The sequence below is a fragment of the Delphinus delphis genome, chromosome 21, assembly GCF_949987515.2.
Source record: "Delphinus delphis chromosome 21, mDelDel1.2, whole genome shotgun sequence".
NCBI classification, from domain to species: Eukaryota; Metazoa; Chordata; class Mammalia; order Artiodactyla; family Delphinidae; genus Delphinus; species Delphinus delphis.
Genome location: NC_082703.1, coordinates 5,581,522 through 5,602,995, shown reverse-complemented (window position 1 = coordinate 5,602,995; position 21,474 = coordinate 5,581,522). Strand labels below are relative to the sequence as shown.

At 51.1% G+C, this 21,474-nt stretch overlaps 1 protein-coding gene across 3 annotated transcripts in view; it reads left to right on the top strand.

Annotated features, from left to right (window-relative positions):
• PLEKHA2 (pleckstrin homology domain containing A2) overlaps nt 1-21,474 on the top strand; it is a 57,565-nt gene that overhangs the window by 20,321 nt on the left and 15,770 nt on the right. For all 3 annotated transcript variants that reach the window (XM_060001421.1, XM_060001420.1, XM_060001422.1), the window contains exons 3-9: nt 5,778-5,834; nt 11,758-11,806; nt 13,210-13,307; nt 18,926-19,066; nt 19,891-20,037; nt 20,372-20,440; nt 20,795-20,865. In XM_060001421.1, coding sequence (XP_059857404.1) covers nt 5,778-5,834; nt 11,758-11,806; nt 13,210-13,307; nt 18,926-19,066; nt 19,891-20,037; nt 20,372-20,440; nt 20,795-20,865 — 632 coding nt within the window. The remainder of the gene's footprint in view (nt 1-5,777; nt 5,835-11,757; nt 11,807-13,209; nt 13,308-18,925; nt 19,067-19,890; nt 20,038-20,371; nt 20,441-20,794; nt 20,866-21,474) is intronic.

The following is a 21,474-nucleotide window of genomic DNA, read 5'->3' as shown; positions in this document are numbered from 1 at the left end:
TACCTCTGACATCGTTGCTGTGAAGATTAAATAAAGTAATGAATGGGAGAGTGCTCTGATAAACTCTAAAGCACTACAGAGGTGCTATTTGTTCACGTTTGTTCTGGCAGTGACATCAGGATGGGCGGGGAAATGGGAGGGCCTGGAATCGGGGAAGACAGTGAGGAATTTGTCCTGGATTTTCCTGGGGTGTCTGCACGGTGGTGGTGCAGTGGGAACAGAGAGGAAGGGACAGATAGATCTAAAGGCCGATTGAAGGAAGACGGTGGCAGGCTTGGTGACTGACCGAAGGGCGAAGTTCAGTGGTCAAAGGCGTGGTAACCTGGTTGACTGTGGGAGAATATGGAGCGGCTGATGGACGTGGGGAGGTTGGGGAGGGAATCATTTAGAGCTTGGAGGGGACGTGATGATTGAGTTTGAGGCAAATGTGTTGGAGACTGAGTTGAGGAAAGGTGTGAGGAGTGGGCTTACTGAGTTTAAGGTCCTGACTGACTGCCAGGCACCCAGGAGACACATAGGAGAAGGCCAGAAGGCCCAGCATCTCTCCTTCCCCCTGTTCGCTCTCTGAATCCTGGTCTTTTGGAGTTTGGCACCCAAGAGCCAGTTTGACTAGTTCTTGCCCTGCCCAGTTTGGGCAACTGTTTAGGGCGTCTTGGTGTAACCCTGCTGGTCCGGCTCTTGTATTTACCTTTCGGTGATAATCAACTCTTAGATAATGAGCAGGTCCTGGTAGATGTGAAGGACTGTCTCACAGGAGGTGGCCTGGTATAAAGGAAAGTGCGTGGTATTTGAGAATCAACAAGGGCTGGGTTCAAATCCTCGCCTGACTACCCAGTACCCATGTGACCCGGAGCACTTGCTTCTCCTGCTCCATCCCGACATTCCTCATCTGTGAAATGGGTTGTTAGGGTGAACTGACAGTGTGCAGCAGGCTTGGTGCAAAACAGACTCTAAACATCTGTCAGTTTCCGCCTTCCTTTATCGGGCTGTGCTTTGCCAAAGCAGCCGATTGACTCTGGGAGTTAGGACGTCTGTCTGTCTTCACCCGGCTGCTTGAGGAAGTCATTTCCTCAAGGTGAGGCTTAGAGGACTCGTGGTGAATGATGGGACAGCCGTAGAACCCTCTGGCGCTGACATTCCATGAATTTAGGAATCTGTAGATAGGTCTTCTGGTCATTTCTGTGTTCTTGTTACTCTCACTAGAAGATGGGGACATTTTTCTCTTTCAAGAAACAATGTTGCTTCTAGCAAAAAGGCTCCCCCTGGGAGGTGTGTCACATCTCTGTGGGCACCTCAGCTCCTTCCTTGGTGATGGGAAAGAATCAACCCCCTGCTTCCCAGTTAAGGGAGTGGGAGCTCCCTTGAGGCCCTTGGTGGCAGGAGAACCCTTGAGCAGAAAGCAAGGGTTGGCCGCACCTTCCTAAAGCCATCCGCCATTAAATAGGAATGTGCCTTATGCCCTACGTTGTTCCAGAAAATTTAGAAGCCCCAGAAACGGACAGGCTGCTCCTGACTCACAGACACCCAGCGTGGGGCTGGGATCTCCTTTCCCCCTCTCTGCCCACTGCCCTGGCGTCTTCCGCTTCCCTCTTGGTGATGGTGCAACGACGGGGTGACTGGCCTTTCTCACCCGCTGCTGGGTCTCCAGTGCAGAGTCAGCAGGCCCAGCCAGAGTCTGCAACTGGGGGCCTGAGACCTGGCCGTGGGGTGGAATCACCTTCGAGCTTTAAAAACATACAGGTGCCTGGGCCCTACCCTTTATGTTAAAACCCTGGAACGAAGCATGGGCATTCTTTGTATGAAAACGTCCCCAGGTGATCCGTACAGGCAGCCTCCCCACCAACCTCTGTCTCCACTCCCCGGCTGCTGGCCCCTCCCTAACCCCTTCCTCAACTCCCTCCCCCAGGTCCTTGACTCCCTTCTACTGGGGACCCTTTCCTTTCGCTCCCCCCTGCACCCAGTTCCTGTCCCACAGGAACCCTGCCCCAGGACAGGGGAACTGCAGACTCAAGTGACACCCAAGTTCGAACTTGAACGGGTCTTCCCGAAGGCACAATGTTTGCCAGTGGTAGAGAGAAGCTGTCCTGGTTGTCCAGTATCCTGTGAGGGTAGCAGGCTCTTAAGGACTGGTTTGGGAACTTAACCACCATGCAAATTGTGTTTTCATTTAAAAATTGAGTTGTCTCCTGGGTAGAGGAATAAGATGCTACTCGTGTCCTCAGAGTGCTTAAAATCTAGCAAGAAGAGACTTAAACTCACAGTAAAATACACTCCAATACAAAACTCAGGGCTGGGGGCTTCCCTGGCGGTCCAGTGGTTAGGACTCCGCACTTCTACGGCAGGGGGGCACGGTTTCGATCCCCGGTCGTGGAACTAAAATCCCGCAAGCCGCACGGTGTGGCCAGAAACAACAAACAATCCAGGGCTAGGCTTTGTCATGTAGACCGGTGTTCTCAAACTTGGGCCTATTTAGGGGATGCTTGAAAAATGAATGTGCACTTTCTGACCATATTCCACTTGATTCTGATTCAGTGTTTTTCCGGGTGAGGCTTGAGCCTGGGCCTTTTAAAACAGGCTGCCCAGGAGAGGCTGATGTGCACCAAAGTTGGAGGATGGCGTGCACGAATTCAGGCGGGGGTGGGAGGGCAGGGCAGGCTGCCGCGGTAGACAACAAGGCTTTGTGAAGGCAGGGCCTCCCATCCTTTCCCCGGAGGACGTGGTGCTTGCCTGGGCTCTGACACCTGGCCCTCCCCAGGCGCTGGGCCCTGGTGATCCTGCCCTGACATCTGGCTGCGAAGCCCTCTGCTCAGGCAGCTGGCACATTCTTCCTGGCCCGGGAAGTGTCTGCCCGGGGCCGCCATCCTGGCAGCGAGCTGTTGTCATTCATCTCCGAGGTCCAGCAATCGGAGCGGACACTGAGCCATCCGTCTGGATCAAGCCTCTGTGATCTTGGCGCTATTTTCTCCTGTCACTCACTTCCCCCTGGGTGGGGAGGAAGGTGGGGGGAAGCTGCATTTTCAGACATGCGTCAGATTTTCCTGGCTCCTCATGGAGGAGGGAGGTGCCTGTGAGCCTAGGAGCAGGCAGGCCGAGGGTGGGCCGTGGTGAGGGGCCTGGGGACACCCCCGTCCCAGGGTAGCTGGGCCGGGAAACTGATGTGGCCTTGTCTCTGAAGCGGGAGAGTTCAGGGGGGCAGGGGCTGAGGGTGGAGCTGCCCTCCCTCTGGAGGGTAGGGGGGAGAAGTCGTTGGAAGGGGATCAGCTCATATCTGGCAGGACGCACAGGTTAGTGTCTGAGTGGCTCCCCAAATCCCACTTCATCGCTTGTAATTCAGGCTAAGGCTCTGGAGGCCTTCAGGCTGCGGTTTGGGGTGAGGAAAGCAAGTTGAGCAAGAGTGGCTCTGAGACTTGGCATCTGCATCTTGTAATTAGCGCTCTGGGCCGGGGATGGGAGCTGCCCTTTGCTGGGCTTGCGCTGTTTATTCTTATGTAACTCTCACAACAAGCCTAGGGAACGGGGCGGATGAGCCCCATTTTATAGGTAGAGAAACTTGCCTGAGGTCCTAGGGCGATAATGTCTCAGGTGGAATTCCAGACGCTCAAGGGTTTGAAATGACAGTGTGCTGCGTCTAGGGTATCAGTGTGGAAGTCAGGAGACCCGAGCCAGTTATGTGACCTTGAGCAAATCCCCTCACTCATGAGTCACTTTCCTCAAGTGCAGAACAGGGGCTGGGGGAGGGCCAGGCGCCCAGTATCCAGCAGAGGCCTAGGGTGGTTCACGGCCTCCTCCGGGGCAGTGTCAGCTGCTCACTGGCCTTTTGGGGTGCTGTGGCTCCTTTATGGACTCTGATTTAGGGATACAAGGCCTATCTGTCATTACCCAATAGAGATTTTTCTTTTCTTTTTTTTTTTTTTGCGGTACGCGGGCCTCTCACTGCTGTGGCCTCTCCTGTCACGGAGCACAGGCTCCGGACGCGCAGGCTCAGTGGCCATGGCTCACGGGCCCAGCCGCTCTGTGGCATGTGGGATCTTCCCGGACTGGGACACGAACCCGTGTCCCCTGCATCGGCAGGTGGACTCTCAACCCCTGCGCCACCAGGGAAGCCCCCAATAGAGATTTTTCTAAAAAAACCCCCAAAAACAAATGCAATCACTATGTAGTTAAAACAAATGTGTAAATCTAATCGTCCATATTCAGAATGCTAAATCAGCTACTCAAAAGCAGCTTTTAGACTTATGGCCTCATTTGCAAAAGGGGGGAGATGACCTTTCTAGAGTTCTCTCTAAATTTCTTGAGCTCTGAGAATCCTTTTGTTGTGGTTTTATCCCCATCCATTTTCTTGTGAATAGGAAACTTCACACATTGCCTTTGCTTCAAGTGACGCATGTTAATTTAGGTAATTGGGCCTAGAAGGACACTTCCCTGCCACCTAAGGTATTTCTTAAGGGCAGTCTCCTGGAATGATGGGTCATTTCACCATTGACCCTTTAGGAAGTTTACTAAATCCCCATCGTCCTAGGTTTGCCTCTGTTTATTGCTTTGAGAAGACCCCAGGTCTTCAAAATGAGGGCTTCCAGGTTATTCTTTGAGGCCTACGGCAGCAGTTTAAGAGGCCACCAGGAGCTATGGACACCTCAGGTCCCTGTGGGATTGGATTTGCCAAGTTATAAATGAGAAACTCCACAGCTGTGATTTCTCATCTTGGCCATTTTTTTGGTACGCTACCGCCCGTGTGTCTTCATCACTTCATTTCTGACAGTGGAGAAGTTAGAAAGCCGAAGAGATTGTGCCAGGGTGGAATATTGCCAGACAAGGTGCCTGTGAGTTTCTTGATGTTTTAATAGTGCACTGACTTAGTGTTTTATAGTGTATGGACATCATTCCGTTTGGTACTCATAAGCGTCCTTTGAAATAGACTGAACAGCTATGTTTTTTTCTTTTCTTTTTTTCCTATATTGTGTGAACCTGTACCCTATTTGTTAAGAAAAGAATTTGAATTTGAAGAATTTTATATATATGTATATAAATATATGAAATAGCTAACACTTGTTCAGGGTCATCTATATACCAGGGACACTTCCAGGTGGTGTAAATCTATTAACTCATCCTTAGAACTGTCTGGTGAGGTAGGTACTATCATTATCCCTCTTTTTACAAAGGGAAAACTGAGGCTTAGCAGTGAAGGAACTTAGTCACAGTCAAATGGTGGAGCCCCCAATTTTAACCACTGTACTAGAATACCTCTCTATAATAAATGAGGCCAAGGGAAATGTTAAGTCCACATACCCACAGCAAGAATTATCACATTTTACAGACGAGGAAAGTGAGCTGAAGAATAGGTAAGTCACTAGAGAATGAACTTATGGTTACTAGGGGGGAAGGGTAGGGGAAAGGGATAGTTAGGGAGTCTGGGACTGACAGGAACACACTGCTATATTTGAAAAGGATAACCAACAGGGACCTACTGTGTAGCACAGGGAACTCTGCTCGATACTCTGTAACAACCTAATTGGGAAAAGAATTTGAAAAAGAAGAGATACATGTATATGTGTAACTGAATCACTTTGCTGTACACCTGAAACGAACACAACATTATTAATCAACTGTAGTCCAATATAAAATAAAAAATCAAAAAAGCAATAGGTAGGTGACTTGCTCAAGGTTGCAAAGCCAGAAAATGGCGTCAACGGAACCAGAATCTTGGTCTTCTGACTCTCAGTCGTGCTTCACTGCCTCAGATAGCATCCTTCTTAAAACGCAAAACATGTGTCTTTCAGAACCTGGCAGTTGGGGCAGGAGCCGTCGGATCTTTGCAGCTGACCTACATCTCGAAGGTAACGTTGGCCTGGAGCTCTGGGGATTCATGGTCCGTGAGTAGGTTGAGGATGTAAACCAGAGGAAGCGTCACACGTCGGGCATTGGCATCTGGGGATGTTGCCTGGCCATAAAGTGCTCCCCTTCCGCGGTGGCCCGTGGAAGCTTGTGGCTGACTGGGGCGGGGTGGCGTGTGGTCAGCAGGTTCTTGGAGGGTGGCCTGCGGCCTCTCACTCCTGGCACCCAGCAGTCAGTGATGCTGCCAGCTCCCGCAAAGGAGGGATGGGGGGTGGAGGGAAGAGTGGGACGTGACTTTGTTTTTGCAATCGGGACAAAAAGGAACACAACAACAAAAAACCTGGTGACTGAAAAGGATTCTCCCGAATGGCGTGGTTCCACTGGCGTGGCTCACGAGGAGTGAGGGCTGCACTGGAATTATATGCATTTCATTGAAGGGCCAAAAGTTAAATTATAATTAAATCACTGTGTTTTCAGAATGATATTTAATGTTGAACAACAACAGACACATGGTCAAACCAAAAGCGTGGGTTGAAGTATATTTTTCATCTTCCAGTGCATTGGCAATTGCAAAAAAAAATTAATAAAGGAAAAAAGGAATTTAATATAAGGATATAGAGGTGAATTCAGTGTCTAACATTTTTATTTATTTAAATAGTTATTGACCTGTGATGACTTCCTAGTCTTACCATTTTGTGTCTTTTTATTGTTATTCTTCTTCTTTTCACACACTTGGTTCTTGGTAGGTTTGCACAGCAGAGGCACTTCATGTTGGCCCAGTACCCAAGTAGCCTTAATCCCTTGGGCCTGTGTCATAAAATGCATGGATCATTAACAACTAAATGTCCCTGACACCTTTCAGCTACAGGGCTGGGCTTAGTAACTGGCCAACTTGGGGGGAGTGTTGAGGGGGTCTCTAGAACATGGTCACTGGATCACTGTGGCAGGGAGGCTACGAGCGCCCCGAGGACGTTCCCAGATGAGCCAGGAAGCCATTCAGCGGCCAGATAAGGGCTGGAGGGTCCGGCGGGCAGGCCGACAGTCCGTCCCCTGGTCCTGTTTGCACAGACAGGGCGAGAGCAGCCCCTCTTCCGTGCCGAGACCTGGGTGGGGCCTGGGGCTGCTTGCTGATGCCCAGACGGAGCTGCTGAATTCAGCTTTGTTCAGGGGCCCCTCCCTGGAGCAGGCACCAGCGCTGAACTGTGGTGCAGCAGTGATAAAAAAAAAAAAAAAAAAAAAAAAGGCCGGGAGATTTAGAGCCTCGTTAGAAAGAGGAGCTCTGTCCAGTGAGGAGAGCCAGGTGGCGCCCAGCCAGGACCGAGGTTCCGGAAGGCCCGCTCTCCCCACACACCCCTCACGTCAAGTCTCTTGGGGACCTCGGCTTCCTTGTCCACGTTCTCCCATCCTCAGGGGGGATGAGGCCCTGATCTGAGTGGCCCCTGGCTCCTTTTTGTAACAGGCTTCGGGAGTCCTTGGGCAGCCCTCCATCTCAGCTGGGCCGGAGGTGGGAGCAGCTGCAGGGGCTGCAGGCCAGAGTCTGGCAGACACAGCCGGGTGCCAAGGCAGAAGCTGCAGGCAGTGTCTGAGCGCCTTAGAGGGAGCAGGGAAGGACCTGCGGAGGGGGAAGGGCCTGTGGAAGCAGGCAATTTGCATGCCTTGTGGTTAGAATGTGGCCGCCTCCCGGCCCAGAGGTCGGAGGCCTGGGCCCTCCCGTCTTCTGTCCTGTCTTGCTGAGAGCCCATTAGGTCATTTCGTTAGGAGGGTCAAAGAAAGAGGATTCAGAGAGCGGGGAGCAGAGAACCTCAATGTTAACGAAACTCCAAACCCTCTCCTGTTTGAGAGGGTTTTGTCGTTGTTGTTTTTCCTGATGGGAGAAGAGTGAATACAGTCTCCTGCAGAATCGTGATGTATAAACGTAGCTCAGATGAGGGTTTCTAGATTTCTCAGCTTGGGAGGCTGCCGTCATTTAGCAGGGATGTTCCTGCCTTTCACCCTTCATGGACAGGAGAGGCAGGACTGGATGGGTTTTGCAAAACCCACAGCTGCCACTGGGTCAGGTTTCACAGAGAGGAGAGCCTTTAACTGCTGCCTGACCCAATGTCAGAAAGCAGGGGTTTTCCCAGAAAAACATTCAGCCGGGCGCTGGTATCACATTCAGCGTTCCGGGTTACTTCTTGTTAACCCCTAGGTGTTCCCGCCCCGAGGAAAGCGTTTACCCGGCAGTGGCAGCCTGGCCGGAGCGTCTGTGTGGCCTCTTCGTCCAGGCGTGCTCCTTCTTGCAGGCTGGTGTTGGGAAGATGGGGTCCTTCAGAGAGGCCAGCAGAGATAAAGGTTCTTGACTTGACAGAGGCAGGACCAATTCTTGGGCAAACCAGAAAAAAATGGATGCTGGCCTCTGGTGCTCCCCACCTCCCCGCTTTGCCTGGGGGCCCTTCTCTTCCACACAGCCAGGCCCACCGTCCCACCTCCAGCTCGCGTTCCATTTTGTCAGGGCCTGGCCCTTCCTTAACTGTAATGAAGACCCTCCTGGAACAGTGTTCCTGGCTTTTGCAGGGGCGGGGTGTCAGGGATCCTTTCTAAAGTCTGGTGAAAAGCGTGGTCTCGTTTCCCAGGTAAATCACACACATGTGCACACACCCTGATTTCGCCTGTGGCTTCAGGGCCCCTTGACTCCCTGAAGCTGGTCCAGGGACCCCAGCTTAGAGCCCCTCCGGCTGCTCCGGGTAGGTGGCTGCCCCTTCCCCTGCTCTGGATGCCACTGCGTGGGGCAGGGTCTCCATGGACACGGAGGCCGCGAGCTGCACCGGAGCTCCGAGACCGTGGCCTGCTGCTGCTGCTTCTGCCAGAGGGGCCCCAGCTCCACTTCCGGCCGAGGGCAGACAGGGTGGGGCGGGCTAGCAGTGCCCCGGCGTCCCACGACTTTGCTGCTCCTGTGGTCTGTGCGCGATCTGATAAGAGCAAGTTCCTGAGAGTCTGTCGAGCTGTGGGGCGGCCTCGCTTGCGTCACCCTGCGGGTGACCCATGCCCGTCCCTCCCTCACGTCCCCACCGCCTCTCGCTGCCTTCTCACCGAGGATCCATCGGTCAACACCGTTGTGCAGCTACTTAACTGCAGCCAGCGTCAGCCTGTCAGCCACGCTGCTTCTTCAAGAGCCTCTGTTCCTTCACTTCTTGTGAAGGAGGCTGCACGGCCTGTCCTGGTTACCAACAGACGGTAGGGGTGGGAGGAGTGGGGTTATGCCTCCCAGGTGGCAGGGATTCTGCTGGCGGGAGGCCAGAGCTATACCTGGAGCTACGTATATTCATGGTAAGTGAGACCCCCCCCCCCGCCCCCGCAACCCTGGCCCTTCTCTTGGAGGGCACAGCAACCAGTAGCTATGACTTTGTTTTCTTCTTTTGTCATTCCGGGACTCTAAGAAGGGGACAAGTCATTCCGCTCTGGCTTTGCCAATCGGGAAGCTGATCAGAGATGTTGAGGGTCTTACCCTTGCTCAACAGCCCATCGGGGCTGACCTGGAACTGACGTCCTGTTAATTCAGCAAGAGCTGCTTTGCCAAATAATCCTTCTGTGGTCACCATGAGGCAAATTATAGACGTGCATGCATTATTAGACGTGTAATCGGCATACCCCCAACTGAACGCTGGATAAACATACAAAAACAAATGAAAAACCAGGCCATCTCTTTGAAAGCTTGGGTTCCAGTAATAAGCACATTCTCCCCGGATAGGCTGGTAATAAGTTGTGGTCAGAGTGGGCCTGTTTGTCACCCAGCCAGGGCGAAAGGGCCCACAGCAGTGCTGTCTTCTTGTTGATGATAAATTGTCAGTGTCGGGGAGAAAGAACGAGTCCCCTAATAAGCCAGAGAAAAGTCTCGAAGCACCCAGCTTTTCACTGCCATTTGAAAGCCAAAGGTAGAAGGGCAGCCGTGAGATAGGTGGATACTGAGGACCGGGATGGCCGAGGCAGTTCTGTGACGGTCAAGGTTATACAGGAACCAAGGGCAGGACGCACAGGAGCTGTGGGCTCAAGGACCTGCAGGAACACGGATGCTGAAGGAGGAAGCACATGAGTCACTGACAGATCAGAGCATCAGAGGCAAACAGGATAAAGGCACACAGCGTGGCTCAGGTTGAATTCTGGGGTCTGAATCGCAGGAGAACAAGATGGCACGGGGGCCAGGACTCAACGTCCTGAGGCTCCAGCGCACGCCTCCTGGGAGCGCTGAAGATGTAACGGAATTTGCATTGTGTGTGTCTGTGCTCAGGATATGGGGGCTTACCTTTGCATACATCTTCATGTTTTTCGGGACTATTTAAACACTTTCTTAGGCCCTCTGTCCTCCACCTCACGTCATGGTAAACGTATCAAAATACACTCACATCCCTCGTTGACCCTAATTGTCCGGCTGTAAGATATTTGAAAGGATTTAAATCATTTTACTTTTGGAATGATTTGGCTGTAACTCATTTAATTTATGATTGGCTCTAATTTCTCGGCTGTCGTCTTGCACATCCAAGGATTCTCATGAACCAAGAAAATCGAAGCTACTAATTATTTTCGAATGTAGTGTGATTTTTGTGAATGTTTAATTGAAACGTGAATGAAGTTGACTTAATGTGTGACATCTTGTAGGCATTTATTTAAATACTTGTCAGTGAGGTTGATATAATGTTATACAGACATTTAATTAAATATTTATTAATGTTGCATTGTTTTAGGCCCCGGAGAAGCTCGCAAGGCCCTCAGCATTTTGCCCATTGTGCCAAGCACGGCACGGTATGTGGAGTGGGTGTAAACAGCCCCTCCTTGGTTGAGCAGCTCCTGTATGACAGGATGGCTCAAGTGCTTCACCTGCACGGTCACATTTAATCCTCACCATAGCCCTATGAGAATGTGATTTACTAACCCTATTTGATAGAACAGGAAATGGGGGTCTGACAACGGGGCCTCCTGGGTTTGGGGGCCAGGTGCTCTGGCACCAAGCCCAGGCTGTACCGCCTGTCCTTCCTTTGATCTTTTATAGGCTGCCACCTTGGTGCCCGTCTTGAGTACGCCGGGCAGTATTAAGGTTAATTCTCAGGTACCGTGGTGGATGCCGGCTCCAGCGAGGTCCAGCCCCCATCAAGGGCAGTCACCTAACTCCATGGGATGGAATCTGCTTTCCTTAATTTGTTCAGTGTATTTGAACCTGAATGAGGTGGGCTCACAACATGCACATACTCAGGAATATACATGTAAGAGGCAGGCTTGAAAAAGCAAGATAACACAGCAGGAGATAGAAAAACCCTTCTGCTTCAATACAGGTATGCTCTCTGATTCCATCGGCCCCTCTCCGGGCAAGTGCTTATTTTCATGGTGAAACAGTCAGGGTAGAGATAAGGGAGGCTGGTCAGTTGTCCCAGTGCAGTGAGTGACGGGCTGCCTCACCTTTCTGCGAACTCTGATTGGAATCTATGTATTTGTGACAGTTCCACCTTTAATTCGAAGAGCTGTTTAGGGAGCAGGTTGGTGGTTGGGAGAGGAGTGGAATCTTGCTCGTGTGAATGGGGCCAGTGTATGTTTGTGGTCCAAAGAGAAGTTTTTCAGGACTCAGTGGATTTTAAGAGTTTTTGCAAGGATGACGATTCGACACAGATAAGAGGATAATGATTATCTCCGAGGGGTGAAGACGGGATTCCATTAGGGAGGGGCACACAAAGGGCTTCTAAGAAATAGGACCGATAGTGGCTTATTTCTTGATCTGAATGATGAGTGCAGGGTTTCCACTTAATTATTAGTTCTTAAAATGTTCAAATATGTTTTATTTACTCTTCTTTTTGTATAAAGTTTTCCCAATTTAAAAACTTTGAGGAAAATATTCCCCCCACAACTTTACAACACTGTTGGAAACATATTCATGTTTCTTTTATTTTTCATTTGATTTAGGTGAGCATAGCCACCTCAAAGCAGAAACCCAAGACTCCGTTTTGCTTTGGTAAGTACTGAGCCCAGGATGGGTTTTCTGAACACTCCTGCAGCAGCTTCCTCTTTTGAGTGGAGACAGTCCTGTGACCACATGTGACTTACACCCTGTGTGTGTGAGTGACTGCTGTCCCAGCCATGTCCGTGGGTCTCAAGTGATACTCCTTTCCTTGGTCTCCCTGCAAAGATTGTTAACAACATGAGACAGAGGCACGGGGGCCAGTGATGTCTCAGTTTTCCCGGCTCCGCAGGGCGGGGTGCCGGGTATCTACCTGAAGTTTTCGGGAACCTTCATCTCAGAGCAGAGTAACGGTGTGCTTAGGAAACGTGGAGACTTGAAGGAGTTGGGGGATCATAGAAAAGGAGGAACGTTCTGTTGAGTGTCTTGTTGCCAAATGAGTGACCGGTGAGAGTGACACAGGAAGCAGAGCTGCTCAGTGGAGGCAGGTCATTGAATCATCAGTATTTAACTGCGTTCCACTGCCTTCTCAGTGCTGTGCTGAGTGCTACGAGCAGATGCTAACAGATAGCTTCTGTTGTCTCTCTGGTTCTGAGTGTGAGCTCCACGAAGGCAGGGATGCTCCTCTGCTTTGTCTTTGCTGTATCCCCGGCACTTAGAGTGTGGTTCCTGGCACACAGCGGGTACTCACTAAATATTTGCTGAATGAATAAATGAATGAACTAAAGGACTCTCTGTCTACCCCACAATGCTCACCTCCTCCAGTTCCGGCTTATTTATGCCTGGAAAGTAAAATAGTCCTTTGATCTGTCCCCTTTCCCAACTTCAGGTTGCTTCAAACTTCTTTTGTGCTCTTTCACCCACTCCCTTTAAATATCATGACCAAGCTCCAACATGACTCTCAGATCTTGTGGTCAGCGGATCTTAAAAAAAAAAACAAAAAACAATGAATCCAGAAGTAAACTGTTGACTTTATGGAGTGCTCAGAGGAAAGACCAGGTTGAAAATGAGGTCCAGGTCACAGACTTGATCGCAGGCAAGCTTCGTTACATTTCTCAACCACAGACAAGACCCCTAACCTGGGTCAGTTGTGCCAGTGGAAACTAGGGACACTGGGGCCAAAATTATATATGTATCATCACGACGGTCAATCTCTCGGTGCCTCTGAAAAGCTGTCCAGGCGTGTGTCTTAGGGATGGTGGATGAGCTGCCTCCCAGCAGCACACTAAGGCTATTGTTGTTGTCTTGTGGCCAATGGAATAATCCACACCTTTTAAAAATGAGAGCCCACTGCTTCCCAGATATTCACGCGGGTGACTTTGCACCGTGGGAAGCATCTTCGTCTGCGCGGCGGGGATCCTCCGCCCTGCTAGTTGAAGCGCCTTGGTTTTGTGGAGTCTCTGTGTTGTGTGTGTTCTGACCCGGGTTCTTCTCTCTTCGTCCCCGTGCTTTTGCAGTCATCAACGCCCTCTCGCAGAGGTATTTTCTTCAAGCCAATGACCAGAAGGATCTGAAGGACTGGGTCGAAGCCCTGAACCAAGCCAGCAAAATCACTGTATGTACGATCTTTCTCCTTTCTGGAGGGGGTCAGGGCCTCTTCCCCGCACAGGAACGACCCAGATGGCGGCAGGGACTTTCCCAGGACCCTGTTCCAGACTAGTTCCCCTACCTCTTCTCACACCTTGGCTGACTGACCACAAGTTGAACTGAGAGTCTGAGTTTGAATCAAGCTCAAGGGGAAGTTTATGGAGTGTCCCCTTTATGCTTCCTGGGAGGGGAGGGCTCCTGGTCAGTCGTGGTTTGGGTCATTCTGGGATGCTGATTCAGAACGTGGCGGGATTGGAAAATGGATTGCTGAATCCGAGAAACAGAGTAAAGGAAACTCACATGAGGAGGGAAGTCGGAACTTGGTCCTGGCTTGGGGGAGACTCTTCTGACTTTAGGAAGCCACCTGGGGACCAGTCCAGGCCATGCACCGACCTGTTCTGGGAAAGCCTTCCGTTTATAAGCACCAGTTTACTGGCTGTTCTGTGAAGACTCTTGTTTTCCTTGACTCGGCTAACGAAGAACTCCTTTCTTAGAAATACAGAAAAAGAAAGGGAGACGGGTAGGGAGGAAGAGAGGGGGAAACTATGTTTGGAAAAAACTGGACCTTTAACCGATAATATAGGCAGGCTTCGGGCGTGCAATCCATGCTTTGCTGAAAAGCTTGATTTTCTGTATCGTACAGTCAGAAATGCTTACATTCTAGTGACTTCCGGTAACAACCCTTCTGTGCTGGGGCAGATCATCTTCCCCGGTATCTCAGGGTTCCCGTGAATAAAGTAATGGAAGAAACCTGTACACTCTACCCAGCCCTTGTGATACCGCACCCAAGCAGAGTACAAAGCGGATTTGCTTGTGGGCCCGTTATTCTGATAAACGTTGGTGAACCTGTGAAAAGAGAGAGAAATGCCGGGGTGGCATGGGGGAGGGAGCCGCTCACTCCCTTCTGCTACCCACATGTTTGTGTGTGCGGCTCTAGAACGCTGACTTTAGTAAAGGTTTTCTTCATTCAGGTTGAGGTCTTCACCCTTCTGTGTCTTCCACAATCTGGGGAGTTTCTTTCAATGTCTAATACCTTCTTCTCGTTAAGTGTTTCCTCCCTTGGTCCTGCCTGGTGAGCTGGGCTACACAGCCTGCAAGGCAGCGGTGGCCTCTTTGCCTTGCTGTTGTGCCTTGAGTGTAGAGTTGCTCTAAGCAGCTAGCTCCCCGTCCTCTTTCCTGGCCCCACTGGACAGAAGTGATTGGCGACAGGAGTGGGAGGGAGCGAGGTGGTACCGAGAGGCCGGGAGTCCAGAGGCCTGCGGGGGTGGCGCAGCCTCTGCAGGGGCTCCGTAACCTCCAGGGTCTTCCTGACTTTCCTTTGCTCCGTTTATACATCCCTTCACTCCTCCTGCCAGAGGTCCTGTGCGACAGAAGGAAGAGGAGGGGTACCCTCCTGCCTGATTACCTGCATTTTTATCTTAGGGCACCTTGTGTGCGAAGTGAAGCATCCCAGGGGAGATGCAGAGATGAAAGACACAGACAGCGTATCCAGTGAACCAAGCTTTCTCACGGGCCACGTTCATCACCCCTCATGTCACTCCTGTGAGACAGGTGCATTCACTGCCATTTTTAAGATGAGGAAAACGGACACGAGAGTCTTGCCCCAAATCTAGAGTTTAGTAAATGGCAGAGCTGGGATTCAAACCCAGGACCTTCTGCCTTCCAAGATCTCAAAGAGTTCATAAATATATGAAAAATGAGCAGCAGTTGTAAAAAGAGGTTAGATTACACACCACTTTTATATCTATGGCTTCTTGTAGCCTTGTGAAAACCTTAGGTAGGGAGGGCAGGTGTGATTATCTCTGTTTATAAACGAGGCAGTGGAAGTGCCTGGAGATCAGCGACCCTCCCAGGGTCAGGAGCCAGTTTTTCTGCCCGCAGATCACTGGTCATTTAGTGCTGGGTCATTGAGTTCTTATGACTGAAGATAATGGCCGACGTAGTGGTATTTAAAGAATTGAGTTCGCTCGGAGTATCAGTATTCCTGTGTTAGTTTTCTTGGGCTGTCGTAACAAACTGCGTGGCTTAAAGCAACAGAAGTGTGTTCTCGCCTAGTCCTGAGAAGCCTGAAATCAGGGTGTCGGCAGGGCCCTCCATGTGCCCCCTGAAGGCTCAAGCGGAGAATCCTTGCTTGCCTCCTCCAGCTCCCAGTGGCCCCGGGCCGTCCTTGGCGTTGCCCGGCTAATAGCTGGATCCCTCCATCTCTGTCTCCACCACTGTCTGGGCTGTGTGTCTGTGTGACCTCTCCTTTTAGGAGGGCATCAGTCATTGGTCTTAGGGCCCAGCCTAAACCAGCATGAATTCATCTTAATTTAATTATATCTGCGAAGACCTTATTTCCAAATAAAGTCATGTTCTGAGGTTACGGGTGGACAATTTTGGGAGACATTATTCAACTCACTAAAGTTTTTCAAAAGGGTTGAAGTTTGAGCAGTAAAAGTAAAGCACAGCTTTCTCCCCTTCCCTCCCAAGTTGGATTATTCCTTGTAGCAACCTAGCCACGCCTGGTGGGAAGAAAGATGAGTCCTTGCAAATTTCGTTTCACGTTGCAAATGGGAACCCTGTGGGCCTCCCCCATCAGAGGACCCTCCACAGTGGGTGAAAGGGGTCCCACCTTTCACTGGGATTCTGGGAGATACACAAACCAAGAGGATGAACTTGTTTTCGAGATCTGGAGTGTAGTTATTGGTGAGTTTGCCCTCCGCAGGCTGATTCAGAGTCTCAGAAATGGAAACAGCTTTGCAGAGGCTCCAGGCGGTTGGCCAGAGGCAGCCCACGATGCAGGGACGTGAGTGGTGACAACCAGCGGTTCTCCGGGTGGGCTGACGGGTTGAGAGGCAACACAACAGCCAAGTCACCAGGAGTCCTCTTCTGGCCACCGTGAGCGCTGAAAGGCCACTTCCCTCCTTCTTTGCTGGGTTTCAGGAATTCATTTGGGTCATTTGGAGGCAGTCGTGTTGTTCCACGGTGATTGTATCTCTGGACACCCCAGCACTAATCCACATCCCTAAAGAATTCTATCTTATCAGAGCAAAACACAGAGAAATCGGAAAGGGTGGTCCAGGTAGGTAGGTAGTGGTGTTTAGCAGTGGGGCAGTTACTTCATTTCAGTGAGCTTTAGTTTACTTCATCTATGAAATGGAGAAAATAAGGCCTACCTGATAAGATCGTCTGAGATGAGAGATAATGCAGTAAAGAGATGGGTACTTTGCCTGGCACTGAACAGAGGCCCAAAGCAATGGGAGCTGCGGTTGTCCCTCAGCCAGAAGGGAAGGACAGGGTGGATTTCTGGCCCAATCTGGAGAGTTGGTGGGCAGAGGTCACCGTGGTGTAAGCTGAGTGCACAGGCCAGGAAGAGGGGCCCTGTCTCCTTTCTGGGGCCCCAGCGTAATCATGATGGTCTTAGTCGTTTCGATAGATGCCAGGGGGTGTGGCCTTTGGTCCCTGTCCTTGGCAGGCAGAGTTCTCCTATGGCCCTGAGCTGAGAGCTCTTTTTTTCTCCCCGTGGCTTGCAATAGTTTATTTTTTTTAATTAAAAAAAAAAGTATTTATTTATTTATTTTTGGCTGTATCAGGTCTTAGTTGTAGCACGTGGGATCCTCTGCTGCGGTGTGTGGCCTCCTCGGTGCGGCGCGCGGGCTTCTCTCTAGTTGTGGCGCACAGGCTCCAGGGCGCATGGGTGCTGTGGTTGCGGCTCGCGGGCTTAGTTGCCCCACGGCATGGGGGATCTTAGTTCCCTGACCAGGGGTTGAACCTGCGTCCCCTGCATTGGCAGGCGGATTCTTAACCACTGGACCACCAGGGAAGTCCCTTAATTTTTAATTTTTATGTGGTTTTTAAAGGTTCCTTTCCATTTGAAATTATCACAAAATATTGGCTATATTCCCTGCATTATACAATATATCCTTGGGCCGTGAGCTTCTGAACAGTCTGGATTCTTAGGTCTTTCTAGCTCCCAGGGCTGTAGAAGAAGTGGAAGAGGATGTTAGTTTTTCTCGTGGTGTCTGCAGTTACGTTCCTGGCAGATCCACATGGGGCGTTGAGTCCTTGTGAAGAACAAGCTTTTTTTTTTTTTTTTTGAATTTTCAAAATTCAAATTTTTTTTTGAATTTTTATTTTATTTTATTTTTTATACAGCAGGTTCTTATTGGTTATCTATCTTATACATATTGGTGTATACATGTCAATCCCAGTCTCTCAATTCATCCCACCATCTCCGCTCCCCACCCTTCCGCCCCTGCTTTCCCCCGTTGGCGTCCGTACGTTTGTTCTCCACATCTGTGGAAGGACAGGCTTTGTGATGCTGTGGGTACTGCCTCGGCAGCATCAGGGTCTGGTCTCTGTCTAGGTATTAATCGGCTTTGGGCAGAGAACTGGACTACTCTGGGCCTCTCTTGTGATGAAAAATTTTCCAGTATAAATGAGAAATGGACAAGGTGGAGGAGAAGCGAATGAGGATCGATGACCTCGGGTTGGGAGGGTGTTCAGGACTGTGGCGAACTGAAGAATCCGTTCCCCATCCGAAGAGTGGACAGCTGCTTCACTGGAAATCAAGAGTTTTACGCGAAATATCCCAGATTTTAACAGTGGATTGAAAAACACACTGGATAGGACAAATGAAACACAGTTGGGGCAAGTCTCCCTTGGGGCCACCAGTTTGCAACCTGTGGTCTCAAGCTCGCCCTAAAAATTCCGTGATTCTTGCACCAGCAGTGGTGCTCGAACTCCGTCATGGAGAGGAGCAAAGATAACTCATTCCACAGAAAGGGCTGCATTTGTAAACGTTAGCACCGTTGATAAAAAGTTACTTAGAATATTTTGACAATTAAAATACTTTTGTAGTTTTATTCATATTTCTAACGTGTTGAAATTTATATCCTCTATCATTTGATGGCCGTGACACCTGTATGACTGCGTCACTCAGTTAGTGACAGGTCAGGAGTTACACCCCAGGCCCTGGGGCTCCAGAGCTCATGCTCCCCGAGTCCTGTACCGTATACCACAGGCATCTTACCCACTGCTGAGCGTGCTTTCTCCCGTCTTCATGTTCCTGGCTCCTTTTCGTCCACCGGATTACTGTTTCGGCATCTCTCCCCTTGGAGACCTCCACCACGCACACCAGCCGCGCCAGGCATTCCATCCCAAGCCGTTCCCCTGCTGCTGTCAGTCCCAGCTCCTGTTTATCGTCCTCACGGCACTCACCACGATTTGTAATCACTCTGATTGCTAGCCTTGCTCTGTAGTTTCGCTCAGTCTCCCTGATCAGCACGTATGTGGTGTGAGGGCAGGACACGTGTCAGTGTCTGCTGTTTTACCTTTGGTCTCTAGCCAGGCAAGGGCTGACTCATAGCGGGTGCTCCGTACATTTGTTGAGTGGGTGTGTGTGTGGGTGTGCGTGTGCGCGGGGTGGGCGTGGCTTGCTGAATTCCTCATATACAGGTTTGGATGGATGGAAGGGTAGCGGGAGAGAGGCGTCGTGCTCTAATTTCGTACATTAGCTTTCCTCCCCTCCCCCTTCCTGCTGTTGCCTCCCCAACTTTTCCTAGGCCTTCTGTTCCCTCTTAACTGTTCCGTCATTCTTCCCAGGTACCCAAAGTTGGGAACCTGCCCCTGACGACCGAAGTTGTCAAGAGCCTAGCAACTCCTCTGGCCCTGGAGAAGAAGCCCCAGGTGGCCTACAAGACAGAGATCATCGGAGGCGTGGTGGTACACACGCCCATCAACCAGGTGCTGGGGCCTGGCGCTGCCAGAGGGTGGAGGGGTTCGGGGGTGTCCGTGGTGTGTCAGTGACATGACAGAAGGGCTGGACCGAGGAAGGGGTGAGGGTAGCGGGGCCAGTGCACATGGGGTGGTCAAGAAGATATCGGCAGTGCAGAAATTGAGGCCACCGCCTCTGAAGCTCTGTGGCAGTACGGCTTTGCGTCACCCACGGGGACCGGCACTGTGAAGCCCGTGAGAAGTGGGGTCGAGGATGGCTGGAAACAAGCCCCGCTGTCCCTAGGCCTCGTCCAGTTTGCTTCAGAGTCTTCCCTTTCTCCCGGGTCTGCCCAACCTCCCCAGCCTTGGTCTGTGAACGCACCCCGTACAGTGCCTTCCCGGGGCAAAGCCAAAGGGTTTTTTTTATGGTTTCTTTCTCTCTCTCTCTTTTTTTTTTAACATCTTTATTGGAGTATAATTGCTTTACAATCGTGTGTTAGTTTCTGCTGTATAACAAAGTGAATCAGCTATACATATACATACACCCCCATATCCCCTCCCTCTTGCATATCCCTCCTACCCTCCCTATCCCACCCCTCTAGGTAGACACAAAGCACCGAACTGATCTCCCTGTGCTATGCGGCAGCTCCCCACTAGCTACCTGTTTTACAGTTGGTAGTGTATATAAGGGCATGCCACTCTCTCACTTCGTCCCAGCTTACCCACCTGGTTTATTTCTCACTTGACTGCCATCGTGGCCCAAGAGGAAGAGATGATTGGCCGGAGAGGGTGGGGTCAGGGGTGTGGCTGCGTCAGGAGGGGGCGGTGCTAATCCTGCAGCTGTTTCCTTGTAGAACGGTGGGGATGGGCAGGAAGGGAGTGAGCCCGGCTCCCACGCCATCCTTCGAAGGTCTCAGAGTTACATCCCCACGACAGGCTGCCGTGTCCCCACCGGGCCCCCCCTCATTAAGAGCGGCTATTGTGTGAAGCAAGGGAATGTGGTGAGTGTCCATGCGGGGGCTGGGAGGGGTTCTGGGGACCCCGGGAGCCAGTGGGTGTGGGCGAGGCAGAGGGGAGGGCAGTTTGCAAGGAGGAGCGTGGAGCCAGCCACGCCCAAACCGCCCAAACCAGGGAGAGGCTGGGGTGGGGAGAGCTCCCGCCCCGCAGCTCGAGGTGATCCGAGGAGTCGCCCCATGAGAAGAAGTCCTTGCCCCTGACCCCCAACGTGGGAGCCTGGCTTCGGTGGGGCGGGGTCCCCAGGAGCTTAGAACCCGAACGCACCCCCGGGAATGCTGGGAACTCTTCTAACGTCCTGCTCTTTACCCTTTATTTCAGCGCAAGAGCTGGAAACGGCGCTTCTTTGCGCTGGACGACTTTACCATCTGCTACTTCAAGTGTGAGCAGGTTTGTAGTCACTCTGGGGCCCGCCTGAGAGGCCGTGGAGGGCAGAGGCACAGGAGTCACACCCACGTGTGTGTGTCCGAGCAGAGATGTGGGCACACAGACTCCGGGGGTGCTTGTGTCTGACCTCCGTCCTTCTGGTGTGCGCATCTTCATGGTGATGTAAAGTGGCCTTAACTCCCTGCCTTCGTGGTCAGGGCCACAGAGCATCATCTTAGATTTCTTTCCTCTCTTGATTATTTTGAGACCTTGTCTTGTTTGCCACCTGGTCTCAGCCAGTCATCTCTGATGATGATGGCTGCCCGGTCTGGGCGTTGGGCTGACAGCCTCATGCACTCTCTCTCTGTTTCCCCCCAGGACCGAGAACCTCTGCGTACCATATTCCTCAAGGATGTTCTCAAGACCCACGAGTGTTTGGTCAAGTCTGGGTAATTGTCTCTGCTTATTCTTCTCTGGTCAGAACTCCGTGTGCCCTCTTAACTCTTCTTTATTTTTTTAACATCTTCATTGGAGTATAATTGCTTTACAGTGGTGTGTTAGTTTCTGCTGTATAACAAAGTGAATCAGCTATACGTATACATATATCCCCATATCTCCTCCCTCTTGCGTCTCCCTCCCACCCTCCCTATCCCACCCCTCTAGGTGGTCACAAAGAACCAAGCTGATCTCCCTGTGCTATGCGGCTGCTTCCCACTAGCTATCTCTTTTACGGTAGTATATGTAAGTCCGTGTCACTCTCTCACTTCGTCTCAGCCTTAACTCTTCTGTTACTCCCCTTCTGAGGCTCTATAGCAGAAACTTCTTCCAAGAGCAGGAAGATGTTGTCTCCTTGACATCTGTGGCTGATTCTCCACATCCAAGCTGCCGCAGCTGTGAAATGGCGCTGGGCAAACCTATCCTCTTCCCGTCCCCTTACTCTCGCTCCTGAAATGGGCCTATGTGATACTTTTCTGATGGAGAAAAAGAAAGGATATAGAACAAAGGAGAGGTGCTTCTCAGGTGTCAGCTGCTCATCTCACCGGAGGACTGGGCTCAGA